The sequence below is a fragment of the Ahaetulla prasina genome, chromosome 7 (genome assembly GCF_028640845.1).
Source record: "Ahaetulla prasina isolate Xishuangbanna chromosome 7, ASM2864084v1, whole genome shotgun sequence".
Taxonomy (NCBI): Eukaryota; Metazoa; Chordata; class Lepidosauria; order Squamata; family Colubridae; genus Ahaetulla; species Ahaetulla prasina.
The window spans coordinates 11,134,770-11,153,577 of record NC_080545.1 but is presented as its reverse complement, the minus strand read 5'-3'; the positions used below and the strand labels follow the sequence as shown (position 1 = coordinate 11,153,577).

Here is an 18,808-nt window from a genome sequence, read left to right as displayed (position 1 = left end):
GGAGGCACGGTCCTCTGCTGTGTGATCTGTGTGCCACAGCAAAACAATTTGGCAGATGTTGCAAATCTTCTCCTTTGGAAATCCTATATTTTCTAAACATCTGGCTTCATCTTGTTCTCAGGGCAAATGTCTACTAATAATCCTCCATTAATTGAATAAAAGTTCTCTTCAGGTCAAACAGGTAGTTTATCCTGGAAGGCATTACCGTACTTTTCAGAGTATAAGATGCACTTTCCCCCTCCCCCTCTAAAAGAGGCTGGAAAAGTTGGTGCGTTTTATACACCGAATACAGCCATTTTGGGCCTCCCAAAACCCAACCCCAGGCGTCCCATTTCCACCAAAAAACAGATCCGTTTTTCGCAAAAATGGGATGTGCAGATGGTTTGAGAGGCCTGCAGAGTGGTCCTGGGGGCTGGGGAGGGCAAAAACAAGACGCATGGGGGGTTCGGGAGGCCAAAAATGGACGCAGAGGCTCTGAAAAACGGGCCTACCGTGCTATCACGTGCCAAAAGTCGGGGTCGCGGGGGGGGGGGAGAATCACGTGTGCATGTCGGGGGGGCGCATAGAATTATGGGTGTGGGCACGCAAACGCACGATCCCACACAGTCCCCCCGCTTTTGGCACATGATGTCAAAAAGGTTAGCCATTTCTGCTGTAGGGTGTTAACTATTCCTGCCAGCTTAGTATCATCTGCAAATTGGGTAATCCTTCTTCTCTTTGAGACAGTAAGATTGTCCTTACTGATAAACATCAGGCAGTGGCAAAATTAAATTCAGTACCTCTAAATCCAACCGGATTAATTCCGGAGCTATGGAAATGTTTTCCCCAAAGCAGGAGAAATCATCAAAACTTGCTCGCCCCCAGACGCCAACAAACGTCCTTCAAGAGAGAAGAACCGCATTCCTCTGTAATCTTCATGACATTCTAGGATTTGAATGTTTTCTTTCGGGGCAGCGCGTGGAGACATGTTGTATACATTAATTGCCACCCAAAAAAATAAAATAAAAAACTACACGGGAAATCGTTGCCGGTGCTAGAATTTTAAAGGTTTCTGGGCTGCCAAATACAGTAGAGAGTTTTCTCTAGACATGAGAACTAATAAAACAGCATTGTGATGAAACCTTGGGGCTGATAAACATCGTGTTGAATTGTCACATCCGATCTGGTTTCTAGCACAGGAGGAAAATGACGCAAGAACATTTCAGATTCCTCCACAGCTGGTTAAGCAAGGAGCAACTGTGTATTATCAATCACCAAGCCCAAAGCGCCTTAAATTTAACCTGTATTTTATTGTTTTATAATAATAATAGTAATAAATAAGGTAATAGCAATAGCATTTAGACTTATGTACTGCTCCATAATGCTTTACAGCATTCTCTTAAGTAAGGGGTGTTGAACTCAAGGCCCGCGGGCTGGATCCCGCCCACGGGTTGCTTAGAGATGGCCCGCAGGGTCACCCTGGAAACAGGAAAGTATCAGCCCACAGTGCCTCTGCCAGCAAAAATGGAGCTCAGGAGGACCGCTGTTGTGCCTCGCCTGCCCCCCTCTCCGCAGCCGGGCCCCTCTCATCTCCTGTTATCTCAGCCAGGGACTGATAGTGCAGACGAACGGCCTGGCATGCCTCCAGCCCCCAGTCCTGGCACCATGCCCGGACAGACCGAGCAAGACGAAAGGCCTGGCATGCCTCCGGCCCGCGGTCCTGGCACCATGCCCGGACAAACCGAGCAAATAAACCCCTCCCTCAAAGCATGTGAACATGAGGAACCTGAAGCCAGTCACGAACTGGAATTGCCGGCAGCTGGAGGGTGGATGGATCCACGCTTCCGGAGAATGGAGAGGTGACATCAGCAAAAGGAAGGGAGGGGCAGGCCTGGATAAGTGCTGAGTCATGGAGCCACACCCCATAGCCTATATAAAGGATCTGCTTTCTGGCATTCTTTGAGTCAGGCAAAGTCTAATTTGGATTGCTGAAGTCACATCTTAGACTCCTGCCTGCCCTGAGAACTCTGACAGAACTTTGGCAAAGCTGCAGAGGCTTTGTGGCCACGCTTGATACAGACTTCCCCGACCCGGCCGTCAGAGAAGAAGTGGGACACGACAACCGCAGGAAACCCTCCAAATTTGTTGGCAGAGGATTGCAGGAAGTTGCCACAGCCGAAAACAGAGCTCTGGAGCCCTCAGGCGCCCCCAACACGAGTGACGTCGAGCTGGCCACGCCCATCGTGGTCACGCCCACCCTGGCCTCTCGAGGTCAAGCACAACCCTGATGCGGCCCTCAATGAAATCGAGTTTTATACCTCTGCTCTGAGTCAACATATTACTCTAACAATCTGGGTCCTCATTTTGCCAACCTTGGTTGGAAGGATGGAAGGCCGAGTAATGATTTTAATCTTCATTATCTTTGCTGCTAAAATGATTTTATTATTATGGGGGTTTATCACGTTATAAAAAAAAACCTCTGACATGGAAAAATGGACCGAAATTGACAAAATAGGAATAAGAATACTATAGGAATAGGGTTATTATTTATTGGCCTAGTATGATTGGACACACAAGGAATTTGTCTCCAATGCATAGGTCCTCAGCGTACATACAACATAAACAACTAGTAAGTGGCAAGTCATACATCATAAATGATAAGATACAATCATAAATCATAAGATACAAACTGCAAGAGACAAATCATAAGTTACCAATAGGAGAAGGTATCTTTATATTTTCTTATTTATATTTATATTCAGAATAAGGTATATTCTGCAGTCTTAACCAACAGTGGGATTCAACCAGTGATGGGTTTCAAATTTTTTTACTACTGGTTCTGTGGGTGTGGCTTGGTGGGCCTGGCATGGCTTGGTGGGCGTGGCTTGGTGGGTGTGGCAGGGGAAGGATACTGTAAAATCTCCATTCCCACCCCACTCCAGGGGAAGGATACTGTAAAATCTCCATTCCCACCCCACTCCAGGGGAAGGTTACTGCAAAATCCCCATTCCCTCCAGATCAGCTGGGACTCAGGAGGCAGAGAATAGATGGGGGTGGAGCCAGTCAGAATTTTTACTACTGGTTCCCCAAACTACTCAAAATTTCTGCTACCGGTTCTCCAGAACTGGTCAGAACCTACTGAAACCCACCTCTGGATTCAACCAGTTCGCACCACTTTGGCCGAACCAGTTGTTAAATTGCTGGCTGGCCCCTCCCCTCCCTGCCCTGCTCCACCCATTCCAGAAGTCACCACGCACCCCCTTTTTGCTCCCAGGAGGCTGCTGGGAGGCCTACTAGGCCCAAACGGGGCACGGGGGGCGGTGCAGCACTCCCAGGGGGGTTCAGGAGGCTGAGTGCTGCCTTTCACAGCCACTGGCCACGCCCACCATGGCCACACCCACCCAGCAAGTCATTAGGGCAGAGAACCAGTTGTTAAATTATTTGAATCCCACCACTGGCCTTCACCTATCCATTGAAATAGAGGAAATACCTTGGAACATTTGTGGCCTTCTTTGCTCAAAGTGGACATTGGCATCTAGAGTGACCTCTTGGCTCAACATCTGATGAAATCTGGGAGTCAAAGTCCACAGATCTTAAAGTTGCCAAGGTTGGACGCTCCTTCTTTGTTTCATCTGTTTCCTGGGGCCAGAATGCAGGTCCGAGTTGGGGAATACACCTGTCAGTTTTGGAAGGCAATTTTCTTTTTGCTTCTTAACTGCCACATATTTTAGCTGGGGAAGTTGGGAGGGGGTTGTTGTTGGAGCAGTAAAAAGTTAGTCATAACAACATTCCATATTCAAGGACTTTTGCCTGTGGCTGATGGAGACTGCCTGAAGATTGTATCCAGTTGAGTGGGAAGAGTTGATTGGACAATGTGATGAACTTGTGGGTGTAGGGCAGGGCTGTGAACTGTCAACTGGGTGTGGAAAACCTGGAAGCTTTCAGTTTCGGGTTTTCCCAGCTGTGCCAACATGACATCTCTAATAAATTGGAACTTTGAGGAACCTCAGGCCTCAGAGCTTTACTTCGTTGGGGGTGTTCCTTGGAACCCTGACAAAACCTTTTCTAGAAGGAGAGATACCTGCCACCTGAAATGTTTATATCTACTGTGGCCATTTATCCCTGCCCTCATATCCCTCTCCTCCTCCTTTTTTGTCTTCTAGTCATTCAATTCGGCTTCGTGACTCTCTTTGTGGCCTCCTTTCCTCTGGCTCCGGTGTTTGCCTTGTTGAATAACGTCATTGAAGTTCGACTTGATGCCAAAAAGTTTGTGGCTGAACTAAGAAGGCCCGATACTGTGAGAGCAAAGGATATAGGTATGAGGGTTGCTTTTTTTAAAAAAATAAATATTAAGAAAACCATGTTAAGGGAAATATGGCATAGGCAGTCCTCAATTTACGATGGGCTACTTAACAACCATTTTAAGTTACATCGGACCTCGAAAAAGGTATTTAAGATGAAGGTTTGATGTTCCGGCAGCCACCACACTGTGGTCATGTGACTGCATTTTGGGTGCTAGGCAATTAGTCCTCATTGACATCCATTTGCAGTGTGACGTGGTCATGTGACCATGGTTTACAACTTTTTCGACACAAAAGGGGGTTTACTTGCAATTTCTAGCAAAAGACAAGCTGTAACAAACAATCAGTTCAGTTAACGATCAAGGGATTCATTTAATGGCTGCAATGTTCTCTTAACAACCGCCACAAAGAAGGTCATAAAATTAGGCACTGTCACGTGAGGATCTATTTAATGACTGTCTCCACTTATGACCATAATTGTAGGTTTAGTTATGGCTAATAAGTTCGCTGCCCAATTGATGGATGGGCATGGCCACGGGGGTGTGGCCTACTCGGCCTCTTGCACCATGGTGGGGGGCATTTTTGCCCTCCTCAGGCTCTGGAGGCTTTCCTCGAGCCTTCAGGAGGGAGAAATTGGCCTTCTCTGGGCACCAGAGGCCCTCCAGAGACTGGAAATTGGCCTGTTTCCAGACTTATGTACTTCCAGTATGCCCGTTTTTCGCCCTCCCCAGGCTCCAGAGGCTTTTCTCAAGCCTCTAGGAAGGCAAAAATGGTCTCCCCTGGGCACTGGAGGCCCTCCAGAAGCTGGAAACAGGCTCGTTTTTGGACTTCCGGTAGGCCGGTTTTTCACCCTCCCAGAGCCTCTGTGTGTGCCCTACAGTTAGTTACCTGGCATCCAAAATGGGCCACTTGGAGATTCCTGGGAGGGGCTGGGTGGGGTCAGCCAGTCCTTGGAACAATCAGTTCAGCGAACCAGATTAAAATTAACATCCGGTTCAACCCAAACTGGCTGAATCCCACCCCTGACCTGTATTCAGAATTTGCTTAACGAGAACCCAACCAAGAGTTCTTAATAAAGTTGTATGCTTTCTTGCAGGAATCTGGTTCAATATTTTGAGTGGCATCGGAAAGTTTTCAGTCATAATTAATGTAAGTAGTGGCTCCAAGCTTACTGGTGTGACATAAGAAATTGGACGGAGTCAGTCAAACGTAACTTTCTTCTTTGTTCATTTTTCTTCTAAAATGAAAGCGTGCCAGTATTCAAGTCTTTGTTGAAAATTCAGCACATAATTTTTAAAAAGCTTTTCCACATAAATCTAACCTGCGAAGATGGAGCCAAATTCATAGGAAATCTCAATCTCCATTCTCCTCTCCCCTCTAACCCGTGAAATATACAATGGGGGATTTTATTCATAAATACAGTCGTCCATCTTTTTTTTTTTTTTTTTTTGGATAGGCCGATGGACAGCATATTGGTGATCTGCCAGCATGGAAACTGATGGAGTTCTAATGTATATTCGCTTCACAGTCAGAGGCATCACAAGGGGAGTGAGGGTTGGAAAATGGAATGGAATAGGAGTAGGAGTAGGAGTAGGAGTAGGAATAGAATAGAATAGAATAGAATAGAATAGAATAGAATAGAATAGAATAGAATAGAATAGAATAGAATAGAATAGAAAATATGGGGTGGAATGAAAAGGAATGGAATAGAATGGAAAGGAAAGGAATAGAGTAGAGTAGAGTAGAGTAGTAGAGTAGAGTAGAGTAGAGTAGAGTAGAGTAGAATAGAATAGAATAGAATAGAATAGAATAGAATAGAATAGAATAGAATAGAATAGAATAGAATAGAATAGAAAATATGGGGTGGAATGAAATGGAATGGAATGGAATGGAAAGGAATAGAATAGAGTAGAGTAGTAGAGTAGAATAGAATAGAATAGAATAGAATAGAGTAGAGTAGAGTAGAGTAGAGTAGAGTAGAATAGAATAGAATAGAATAGAATAGAGTAGAGTAGAGTAGAGTAGTAGAATAGAGTAGAATAGAATAGAAAATAGAATAGAATAGAATAGAATAGAATAGAATAGAATAGAATAGAATAGAATAGAATAGAATAGAATAGAATAGAAAAGAAAATATGGGGTGGAATGAAATGGAATGGAATGGAAAGGAAAGGAAAGGAAAGGAAAGGAAAGGAATGGAAAGGAATGGAATGGAATGGAATAGAATAGAATAGAATAGAATAGAATAGAATAGAATAGAATAGAATAGAATAGAATAGAATAGAAAAGAAAATATGGGGTGGAATGAAATGGAATGGAATGGAATGGAAAGGAAAGGAAAGGAAAGGAATGGAAAGGAATGGAATGGAATGGAATAGAATAGAATAGAATAGAATAGAATAGAATAGAATAGAATAGAATAGAATAGAAAATATGGGATGGAACGGAACGAAACAGAACAGAACAGAACAGAATAGATTAATATTGGAATGGAATGGAATGGAACGGAATGGAACGAACAGAACAGAACAGAACAGAACAGAACAGAACAGAACAGAACAGAACAGAACAGAATAGAATAGAATAATATTGGAATGGAATGGAACGGAATGGAACAGAAAAAGAACTGGAATGGACCTTGGAGGTCTTCTAGTCCAAGGCCAGCACGAGGGTGTTAAAAAAAACTGCTGGGATCTTGCAATCAAAACCCAGTATGGACAATGCATGTAAAAACTGGAAGGTTTTAAGAAGAGGTTGGTCATCCATTTGTCCAGAAGGATACAGACTGTCGTCTCCTGCTTGAGCTAGGAGTTGGATTAAAAGACCTCCGAGGTCCCTTCCAACTCTGTTATTCTCTTATTTCCGTTACAAGACAATCTTGGATCCCTTGATCACTTGGATCCCTTGATCACAGTATATTTTCTAGGAATTTGTTTAAAAGTAATTTGAATATGAAAACAGTTGTTTCGCACATCAAATCCCCGAAACAGTAATTCTGCAGCAAACCGATTAAGCGTCTCTTCCCCTTTTAACTTCTCAACCGTCTGTTGAAAAGAGAAACATTCTGCTTAGTTTTACTAGACTATCTTCTAATGCCTAAGGACTTTTGAGGCACAAAAGGCTTTCTGTCTTCTACCGATTCTGTACCTTTTTCCCCCCTTCCTTATACATTGAATTATCTTTCAAAAGTGACATTCCTGTCGTATGAACTAAATCAAATATTGTTTACATTCCATTGCTTCGTTTTGTAGAATCCCCCTCTCTGCGCCTCTCAAAGTGAGCTGGATACTTCCAAAGTGTAACATTTTGATAAGAAATACTGGATTGTTCTTAATTAGCCAATGATTATTAAGTAGTCAAAAGCAACTTCCTCAGCTGATCCTGTTTTTTTGAGATTAATTGTGTGTGTGTGTGTGTGTGTGTGTGTGTGTGTGTGTGTGTGTGTGTGTGTGACATAATTTCTTCACATAATTTAACAACCAGTATTCGGATCTTTTCCCATATAAGGTTGAGAGTACCTTGGCGATGTTTCGACGAGGTCTCATTCGTCATCTTCAGGCTGGTGCTTACGGCTTCGTGCTTACTCGCACAAGCACGAAGCCATAAGCACCAGCCTGAAGATGACGAGTGAGACCTCGTCGAAACATCGCCAAGATACTCTCAACCTTACACGCGAAAAGAGCAGAATACGCCAAGGCCTACGATCCAACTAAACTCCTGTAACAACCAAAATCTTTGGCTGTGCTCCAAATTCAGATGGCTGGGGCATTTCTGATGGATACCACTTTATAGCTATTTAGGGCATTCTCGCCTTGAATGTGTCTAGAATTTTTTTTTTTTTCCTGTCAATGTTCTGGTAAACTAAAACTAAGGAGAAATTTCCTGACAGTGAGAACAATTGGTCAGTGGAACCGCTTGCCTTCGGAAGTTGTGGGCGCTCAATCACTGGAGGCTTTTAAGAAGAGCTTGGACAGCCATTTGTCCAAAATGGTATAGGGTCTCTTGCTAGAGCAGTGGGTTGGACTAGAAGACCTCCAAGGTCCCTTCCAACTATATTATCCTGTTATTCAAAGGGGGTGTCTCTGTATCTTGTACTTGTCAGAATTCATTGTTGGGATGTATTTTTATGCAACAACTACAGTAGTATTCAACCAGTAGATGGCAGTGTTTACAAGTTTGGATCTATGGTATATATACTGAATGCTCTTTTGTTCTAAGTAGAGTTTCCTGTTTCTTGTTACAGTTATATAGTTGAGCAGTAAAGCACATGGTGACTGTGATTTTTGATCTGTGTGGTGCTTTATAGAAACAGAATTTCTAACAGTACCCCTTGCAGATTCATGTGGAAAACGACTTTGTTTCCTTCCAGGCCTTTGTCATTTCAGTCACTTCGGATTTTATTCCACGCCTTGTCTACCAATATGTGTATAGTCACAACGGGACCATGCACGGCTTCATCAATCACACCCTGTCATACTTCAACGTCAGTGACTTTAAGGCTGGAACCCAGCCAGAAAACTCACCATTTGAAGAGGAGGTTTCATTCTGCAGGTAAAGCAGCTGCCTATCGTTTTTGTTGTGACTGTCAAACCTCTGATGAGATCAATCCAGCTGCAGATGTTCAGACCTTCAGACAAGGAAGTCCTTGTACTGCTAATCAAAGAAGGCACATTTAGAGACCAAAGCTTTTGTGATCTTGTTTTGATACAGGTAAGTCCTCAACTTACAATCACAACTGAGCGCAACATTTCCATCACTAAGCAAGAAATTTATTGAGTTTAGTCCCATTTTACGACCTTTCTTGCCACAGTTGTTAAGTGAATCACTGCAGTTGTTAAATTAGCAACACGGTCCTTAAGCGAATCTGGCTTCCCTATTGACTTTGCTTGTCAGAAGGTCGCAAAAGTCGATGGTGTGATCCTGGGACACTGCAACCGTCATAAATATGAATCGTCCAAAGTTTGATCATGGGGACTCATGGGGATGTTGCAACGCTGTAAGCATAAACAAGTCACTTTTCTTCAGTGCCGTTGTAACTACGAAACGAACTGTTGCAAATTGAGGATGATCTGTACTCCAAAGCAGCCTTCACCAGACTGGAAAAAGAAGAGCTACATAGTAAAATTATAGAAGGTGGTCTTTGATTAAAAACAATTTTGAGAGCCCCACGTTTTTAGCGGACTCTGGGCAGAGGTGGTATTCAGCCGGTTCAGACCGATTCGGTCGAACCAGTAATAGTGATCTGCAGGTGGCTCCGCCCCCACCCACCTGCCCTGGCACTAAGCCATCCCATTTATCGTTGTTTTCAAGCCATGCGCATGCATGCAAGCTACGCATGCATAAAAAGCACATGTGTGGAAGGCCGTGCACATGCGGGGTAAGAGGTAGGAGGTAGGAGTGCATGTACATACTCATACTTTTGGTGCTGAGCGAACTGGTAGGTAAATTATGTGAATCTCACCTCTGACTCTGGGGCTATATTTTTTCTTCTGTGGCTTACAACTTGGAACTGCCTTTTAAACAGATGTTACGGATACCTGATTAAAATGTCCACCTTGCACATATCCTGCCCCATCCTCCAGTGTCTCAAAGCCACGTGTGTCTTTGTGTGTCTGGAGGCAGCCATGCTCCCGTGTGCAGACATGATACCGTGAACACCTGGCCATTCCATGCACAGTAGCTGAGGTGGAATTGTTTGATTTTTTTAAAGAACCAGAACATGTTAGGACAAATAGCTTTTCGCCCAAAGGAGGGGGAAAAAAAACCCCTCATTCTTTACTTTAAACCAAACAATGCAATTTAATTCAGAATATATGAGGGGGGGGGAAAGAGACTAGTTGGAAAACAGCCTAAAGAATACACAATGGAGTTGTAATAAATTGAAAAGAAGGGTACGTTTTAAAGTTAAAAGGAAGTTCCCCCGTTTCCACCTTCAAATGCCATGTGACTCCCTCAAGCCCTGGCCTACCTAGCAGCCAAAAGGACTGATTTTGGAGCAGTTCCTATCTCAACAAGAATTGTTTCCAGCCTGCGAAAATCACTCATGCCATAATCATGAAATCTCCAGAACCGTAAAGCCTACAAACTTGAAATTTGCCACGTATGTTCCTCTTGGCTTCTAGGTGCTCACTAAGAAAGGATTTTTTGAAATGACCATCAGAGCATTAGTATTTTCTATATTATTATTATTAACACATACTGATGCTAAGGAGTTCTACTCCCCCTCCCCACCTGAAAAGAAATCTGTTCCAAATGCAAAACACAAGCAGAGGAGAGGAGTTTCACTTTCAGTTTTACTTTCACAGCAGGAAGCAGCTTTAATACAGAAGAGTTGAGCTAAGCCACGCCCAGCCTTCTTCCTGTCTCCTTCTTGCTCACACAGCAAATACTGTTTGAGTTTCCAAACACCCCTCAACTCTCTCACACACTGACAGGATGCTAGCCAAATGAATACCGATGGGTGCTGTGCAGTGGTGGGTTTCAAATTTTTTTACTACCAGTTCTGTGGGTGTGGCTTGATAGGCGTGGCATGGCTTGGTGGGCATGGCTTGGTGGGCGTGGCAGGAGAAAGATACTATAAAATCTCCATTCCCACCGTAGTCCAGGGGAAGGATACTGCAAAGTCCCCATTTCCTCCTCAATCCAGGGAAAGGTGTCTGCAAAATCCCCATTTCCTCCTGATCAGCTGGGGCTTGGGAGGCAGAGAATAGATGGGGGTGGGGCCAGTCAGAATTTTTACTACCGGTTCTCCGAACTACTCAAAATTTCCGCTACCAGTTCTCCAGGACTGGTCAGAACCTGCTGAAACCCACCTCTGGTGCTGCGGGCTGAGACATTCTACTCCCCCTCCATCTCTGTTCCAACTGCCAGTTGCATTATATTAACACACTCATGCTATGGAGTTACACATTCTACATTAAGTTTCAGTCTGTGTCAATTTATCAAGTCCGAGTACATAGTTTCGTAGCGAAGCACGGGCATCCAGCTAGTGTACATATATATATATATATATATATATATATGTTTGTGTGTGTGTATATATGTGTGTGTGTATGTGTGTATATGCATATTCTTGCCTCTGTCAGCATATACAGGTAGTCATCGACTTACAACAGTTCATTTAGTGACCATTTGAAGTTACAATGGTATTGGAAAAAAAGCGACTTAGGACCATTTTTCACACTTATGACTGGCGCATCCCCAGTGATTTATATTTGGATGTTTGACAACTGACTCAAATTTATGACGGTTGCAGTGTCCCCAGGGGTCATGTGATCCCCTTTTGCGACCTTCTGACAAACCAGGACAATGGGGAAGCCAGATTCACTTAACAACCACAATATTAATTTAACAACTTCGGTGATTCGCTTAACAAATGTGGCAAGAAACGTCATAAAATGGGCCAAAAATCACGGAACAAATTTCTCACTTAAGAACATAAATGTTGGGCTCAGTTGTGGTCATAAGTTGAGGATTACCTGTAAATTATCAAAGTTCTTTTTTTTTTTAAAGTTCTTTATCCGTTAAAGCTAAACAAAACGTTTCTGGCTTTATCTTTATATTCATTTTTAAGAATTTTCTGTGTTAAGATGTGAATCCTGTTCCGATATTTCTTTTGACATAAATAGTCAAAAGTTCCTTCTTTACATTTCCAACATTCGTTTGAGATAAACATCTACGTCACTCTGTGTGCAATGAATGAAAATCATTGCATGTTGCGTGTTTATAACAGGTGTTGTCACCTGTTTTGGCCTTGCCCATGGTTCGCACCCAGCTCCATCCTGAGCCTCTGGGTGGGGACCCCCCAGAGGAAAAAAAAGATGCTCTGGTCTCCTTCAAATATATTGTAGAAAGTTAGCACCCACCCCTCTGCTAGAAGAATGAAATATTTTGAGAAATATTAAAAAGGCAGAATATTACATTTTCCTGGATGAGAAACTGAGAAACATGCTCTTGGAGACAGAAAGCAGACCCCACCTTTCTTGATGGCCCTCAGCAGATGTCAGCACTTAAGAGATGAAAGAGCTTATTGAGATCTAGGTAGCTCTATTCATAGGCAAATATTTCTGCAGCAAGGTCTGAACAAAGGTAGGATTAGTCCTCAGGCACAATAGGAATTGCCCAACAAGCCCCTTCATTGCATCAGCCAAACTTAAGCTCAGACAAACTCCTAGGATTTGTACATGGCCCCATGGGAGTCTGACAATAGCCAATAGAATACATGTTCTTACACAGGAACAGGAAGTTCAAGTGCAAAGCTATCAGGGCAGTGATTTAAGAGTTGACCAGCTGCTACGATGATGCAATGATGTACTGATATAATGATGGGAATGAGTCAGCAAGGTTTTTGGCTGTTATCCCTTTAAGAGCCTGTATAATAAGAAGCGGCCCTGTTAGGGCATCTCTCTCTCTCTCTCCATGTGTTCTTCCTGGCTGTAATTTGCTGATTGTCTGACTTCTGCATTAGTACATATATGTATAGTATATATTCTTTTATATTTCTATTTCTTACAAACATCTATTTGCTGTTATTGCTCCTGGGTTGTCTCACATAGTAAAGCTGTGCGCACTCTGACGGGTTATGGGCCCAGACCAGAGAGAAGTCCAGAGTGACTAGAGAGACCAGAGAGAAGAGAAACCCAGTGAGAACTTGCTCCAGAGTCAGAGGGGTTGTGGATCCCGGTTTGTTAGTGGTGGCTGCTTGTAACAGAAACAGGCAACATGGATTCCATCAGCGTAATGGGAGGAGGTTTCGTGGTGTCTTGGCTAAATGAGACAAACTACCTCTCTTATACCAAGAAGAAATATCCCCCAGTCTCAACTCCATGTGGTCAGCTGCCCAGAACCACCCATGTGGTTCTGCTTCATCGTTAAACCATCTTTCCAATCAGGCTCCATGTTTTCCAGTGTCTTTCTTCCAACTTGGAACTGAACCAGATGGATATTTTCCCCAGAAATATCTCGGTCTTCCCTGCTGAGCAAAACACGACCATCTTTGAAAACAGGCTGGGAAAATGGTGACCCTCCTTTTGTTCTTAAATTGGTGTGATCTCACCAAAGCAGGCCTACTCCGACAACCGGCGTTCTCCTCAGCCTGGAGATTAAACCAACTCAATCACAAAGTTCAAACTCTCCCGACATTCTTGAAATAGGTCGGGTTTTGCACCCTCCCTTCTCAATGCTCTGGTATTCGGTTCTAAATAAACATTGCAGCCGGGTACTTATCTGCGGCATGTGATTAGCCATTATGTTTTTTTTATTTTTACCCCCAAGGCAAAACTTAAAGTAAATTTAGCTCAAAATAGACTTCACTTCAGAGCTGTCCCTCCGAAGCCCATGGATCGGTGTGCAGGATGGAAAATAGGTGTTTCCCACTGTTCCCATGATACATGATGTAGCAGCTCGCCACATTTCACAAAATTCAACAGTAGTGGCCAAAATTGTGGAAACCTTTTGGGAAAAGTGTATTTTTGAGGTTTGATGGCTAATAACACCACTTTTTTGGGGGGAGTTTCAAGATAATCTTATTCCACTGTTGGAATGGCCTGGGAATAGCCCAGACCTTCACCCAATTGAAAATCTAGGAAGCCGTCTAAAGAAACTTGTTAATCAGAAGCGACCCAGCAATAAAACCCAGTTAATAGAAGCCATCATTCAATCTTGGTTTCACATTAGAACAGCTGCAGAACTAAAAGACTTGCTTCACTCCATAGGAAGATGTTGTAAGGCCCTAATTCATGCTAAAGGTTACCCAACTAAGTATTCACTGACATGGTGATAATTTTTGTATATCTCATTTTTTCTACGTGTTCACTTTTCTTCTTTATACTGTAACTGCTATTCTGATAGCAAATCCTTCCTAAAAGTTATTGCATTACATTCTTGATTAAATTACCTTTCCATTGATATATAATTTTATGGTACTACTTCAAAAAAAAAAAGTGGTGTTATTAGCCATCAAACCTCAAAAATACACTTTTCCCAAAAGGTTTCCACAATTTTGGCCACTACTGAACATTTAGTCCCCGATAGGAATGTTTCTCACAGTCTGACATTACATTTTTAAACCTGTATGTAGTATGTAGTATTTAAGTATGTAGTATGTACCAAAGATGCTTTTTTTCAAGAGATAACTGGACTTTCTGGTTTTTCTTTGAAGATGTCTCGCTTCTCATCCAAGAAGCTTCTTCAAGTTCTAAGCTTCTTGGATTAGAAGCGAAATGTCTTCAAAGGAAAATCAGAGCTGAAGAAGCTTCTTGGATGAGGAGCGAGACATCTTCAAAGAAAAACCAGAAAATCCAGTGGTGTCGTGTCCCACTCCTCCGCTGACGGCCGGGTCAGGGAAATCCGAATCAGGCTCGCCTCTGCAGCTCTGCCCAAAGTCCTAGCAAAGTCCTCAGAGCAGGCAGGAGACCAGAAAGTGACTTCAGCAAGATAAGTTCGACTTTTGCCTGACTCAGAGACTGCCAGAAAGCAGATCCTTTATATAGGCCATGGGGTGTGGCTCCATGACTCAGCACTCATTAAGGCCTGCCCCTCCCTTCCTTCTGTTGCCTCCGCCTATCCAATCTTCTGATGCGAGGGTCACTCCAATCAGCTGTTGGTAATAAACCCTCCTCAGGCTCCCATGCTGTGGAGGAGGGGGAGGGGTCTAGCTGCTCCGTTTGCCTGGGCATGGAGCCAGGGCTGGGGCCAGGAGATGCTCCTTCTTCTGCAGTTTGTCTGGGCATGGAGCTAGGACTGGGGCCGGGAGGCATACATTCCTCCGTGTTCGGGAGCAGATAAGAAGGCCCCGGCTGCTCTGAGGGCGGGCAAGACACAACAAGTGGCCTCTTGGAAAAAGCACCATTGAGACAACCATGACCTGGATGACTGAGAATTTCCATAGACAGTTAGCGATATGTCGTATGTAGTATTTAAGTATGTAGTCCTCGACTTACGACCACAATTGAACCCAACATTTCTGTCCCTAAGGGAGACAGTTGTTAAGTGAGTATTGCCCCATTGTGTGAACTTTCTTGCCACAGCTGTGAAGTTTAATCCCCTCAGTTGCTAAATTAATAACACCATCGTTAAGCGAATCTGGTCATTGTTCAAGGATTAATGTCTAATTACACCATGAGAATTAAAACACACAATAATATGTGAGCAGCTAGGATTGAAAAGAGCACTGTATTCTGAATAAAAGCCAAAGAAACATTGCAAAAACAAAAATGTCAGAATGGGTATAGATAAGATATATTCTCAACGTTTCCCGTCTTTGGGCCTGAATACTTGCTTTTCTTCATGGAGTTTAAGAACAGATGAAAATGAAAACTGTGATCTACAATATACAGGTAGTCCTTGATTTACGACCACAATTGAGCCCAACATTTATGTCGCTAAGTGAGAAACCTGTTAAGTGAGTTTCATCCCATTTTATCACTTTTCTTACCACATTGGTTAAGCAAATCACTGCAGTTGTTAAGTTAGTAACACAGTTGTTAAGAGAATCTGGCCGTCATAACTGTGAATCAGTTGCCAAGTGTCAGAATTTTGGTCACGTGACCATGGGGATGTTGGTCAAAAGCGTGAAATTGTCCTAAATGTGAAAAACCCCAAGTCATTTTTTTCAGTGCTGTTGCAGGGGTAAAATGTTTACGGTTCGGATCCGGTAGCAATGGCGGCAGGTGGTTTAGAGCAGGGGTCTCCAACTTTGGTCCCTTTAAGACTTGTGGACTTCAACTCCCAGAGTCCCTCAGCCAGCAAAGCAAAGCTGGCTGAGGAACTCTGGGAGTTGGAGTCCACAAGTCTTAAAGGGACCAAGGTTGGAGACCCCTGGTTTAGAGAACAGATAGCAAAAATCCCTGCTCCCCTCCATCCCCAGCTGAGCTGCGTGAAAAAAATGCTTTTTCTGTAAGAAGAAGTAATATGTGAAGTTGGTATTGCTTCTTTTCTTTTTTTTCTTTTTATTATTCTTTCCTATCTCTTTATTTTTATTGTAAGGGGATCTAAAGTTTTAAATTTTTAAAGGTGGGAGGTTATGTACACTTTTGTATACTTTAGCTTGTGATTGTTGGTCATAATACCCGGTATTTGCTCTGGGAAGTCTGGGGGGGGGGAAGGGGGAGGAGGGGGGGAAAGGGGGGGAAATGATACATGGATTGATTATTAATGTACAGTAATTTTTGAAGATATGAAAATAAAATTTAAAATGATATTGGGGATGCTCGACTGCCATTTCAGAAAGAAAAGGAGAGAGAAGTAGAAGGAGGGAAGAAAGTAGGTAGGAAAGAGTAGAGAAGGAGGAGGGGAATAAGAAGGTTAGATAGGGTAAGAAGGGAGGAGTGGAAAAGGAGGAGAGGAAGTAGTAAAGCGAAGGAGATGAAGGATGGGAAAGTAGTAGAGGGTAGAGAGGGAGGTTGTGAAGAAAGGAAGTGGCAATGGGGCAGGCCTGAATCAGTAATAAATGAAAATTAATGATTAATGATGGATAATAGTTTGCACATAAATATGATGTTGGAAAATGGAAATAAAAATTATTTATACAGATACAGAAAAAAATGCTTTTAAAAGTAAAAAAAAAGCCTCTGATGATCACAGAACGGTTCTTTCCAGGGCAGCCCCACAGGCCGGATCCAGGCTGAGGCCTTGAGTTTGACACCCCTGTATTAAAGGAACAGGCCGGTGTATCCAGAGGTGGTATTCAGCCGGTTTGGACCGGTTCAGGCGAACCCGTAGCGGAAATCACCGGGTGGGCCCGGCCACCTGCCCCATCTCTATGCCATCCTATTTAGGCACGTTTTTTTAGGCCGTGCGCATGCGCGGAAGTGCCGCAGGCAAGCAAAGTGAGCGCTCGAGCGCCCGTGCTCACATTTGCCAACCGGTAGGGAAAGTAAGTGAATACCACATCTGGATGTATCGGGGTTTTTTTATCATCCAGGTGCCTTAGCGACATCTCGGAAAACAGGGGCCCAATAGATCGTGACCTTCTCTTTCGGTGGATAAAGATGGCCGTAACGAAACCATGACTTTCTATCCCAGGGCTGCCAAATCCAACAGATAGAGAGCCAATTCTCTTTTTTACATCTGCAGCCTCTCTGGGGGATCTCCTGATGAATTGCTGTTCCAGTGGAAGGAACATATTTATCCTCTGGTGTTGATTCACCGGGATGAACGGTCCAGTGGAACATTATGATGTTATCTAGGAATGTCGCCATACGCTCAACTTTCCTAGTCTTTATCGTTGTTGTTTGTTTGTTTGTTCTCCAACCATTCTGGAAACTTTCCTTCTCTTTATGTAGAACTGCCATCGGAGACATTTGGATCTCCCTCCATCTCATGGCCCGTGTTGTCTTTTTTTTTTTTTTAAGGCTGTCACGAAATCTTGTGAGGTAAATTTTTTATTATGTTAAGCAGATGGCATCGCACAGCGTTCTCGGTGCCGTCGGTCTTCATTTACCACCGCCGTGTTCAGATTTACGTTAATATTTTCCTTGCTGGTGCAGTGAAAGACTCGTTCTCTTTCTCTGGGTTACGTCTGCGCCGCGTGTTCAAGTGTGGGGCACTCGGTGTGCGCTCACACCCGCATACCTGAAGTTCCGCAAAGCCACAACAATATACATTCTCTTTCCACTATTGTCTTTAGGCAATGAACACGAAAACTCCTTTCAAGCTGTTCGCTGTTGTGTTTACCAGGAGTAGAATCCAAAAAGTTGTGTTTTTGGTGGCAGTCACATCAGTTAGGAAAGTTCAACCTTTTTTAAAAAAAAAAAGTGCAATACCATCCAGATGTGTCTCTGGGCAAACATTGTCTTTTTGTGTGGCGCATGATCTGTTAATGTCTATCTTTTTTCGTATTTCCTTGAATACGTTGGAGGTCTGGAAGTTCAGAAAACGGGGTACTTTTTTAAACCATGGAGGAACTCTCCATTAGTTCCCAAAATTTCTGATTATGCCAAAAGCCAAGACTGTGTTTTCCAACTTCTCCATAGCTTGCAAATATCTAGTTAAGATAATAAGATAACCTTTATTGTCATATTTTTTTTTTACCGTGAGCACTGGTTATTGGATAAGAAGCTCCAAGAAAATCACAGCGTTCCATTTTTATCTACTGCCACAGACTTGAGATTAAGGTGACCCAATTGTGCGTTTTCTGCGGCTGTTTTTGACCTTGGTTCTAAGTACTGAGTGGCGTCTGTTATCATGGTTGTGTCTTTTTCCAAGATTCACCTCTGATTCTTCCGTTTTGTGGCATTAGATGCAACTGCATGGCCCGTCCCCCCAAATCCACACCCACCCCAAGTTGAACAGCAGTGGGAGTGGTTGTGGATAAGCAGTCACAGGGCATGAAAGCAGGGGAGCTACAGCTGCCGACCTTAACTTATCTCAATAGAATAGAATAGAATTTATTGGCCAAGTGTGATTGGACACACAAGGAATTTGTCTTGGTGCATATGCTCTCAGTGTACATAAAAGAAAAGATACGTTGTTTGAGCTTACTGAGTTGGCGCAGAAAGAACATTCTTTGTTGTCCTTTTTTAATGATG

At 43.3% G+C, this 18,808-nt stretch overlaps 1 protein-coding gene across 1 annotated transcript in view; it reads left to right on the top strand.

Moving 5' to 3' along the window:
• ANO2 (anoctamin 2) overlaps positions 1–18,808 on the top strand; it is a 207,727-nt gene that overhangs the window by 182,066 nt on the left and 6,853 nt on the right. The window contains exons 21-23 of the mRNA XM_058189662.1: positions 4,143–4,295; positions 5,377–5,429; positions 8,650–8,831. Coding sequence (XP_058045645.1) covers positions 4,143–4,295; positions 5,377–5,429; positions 8,650–8,831 — 388 coding nt within the window. The remainder of the gene's footprint in view (positions 1–4,142; positions 4,296–5,376; positions 5,430–8,649; positions 8,832–18,808) is intronic.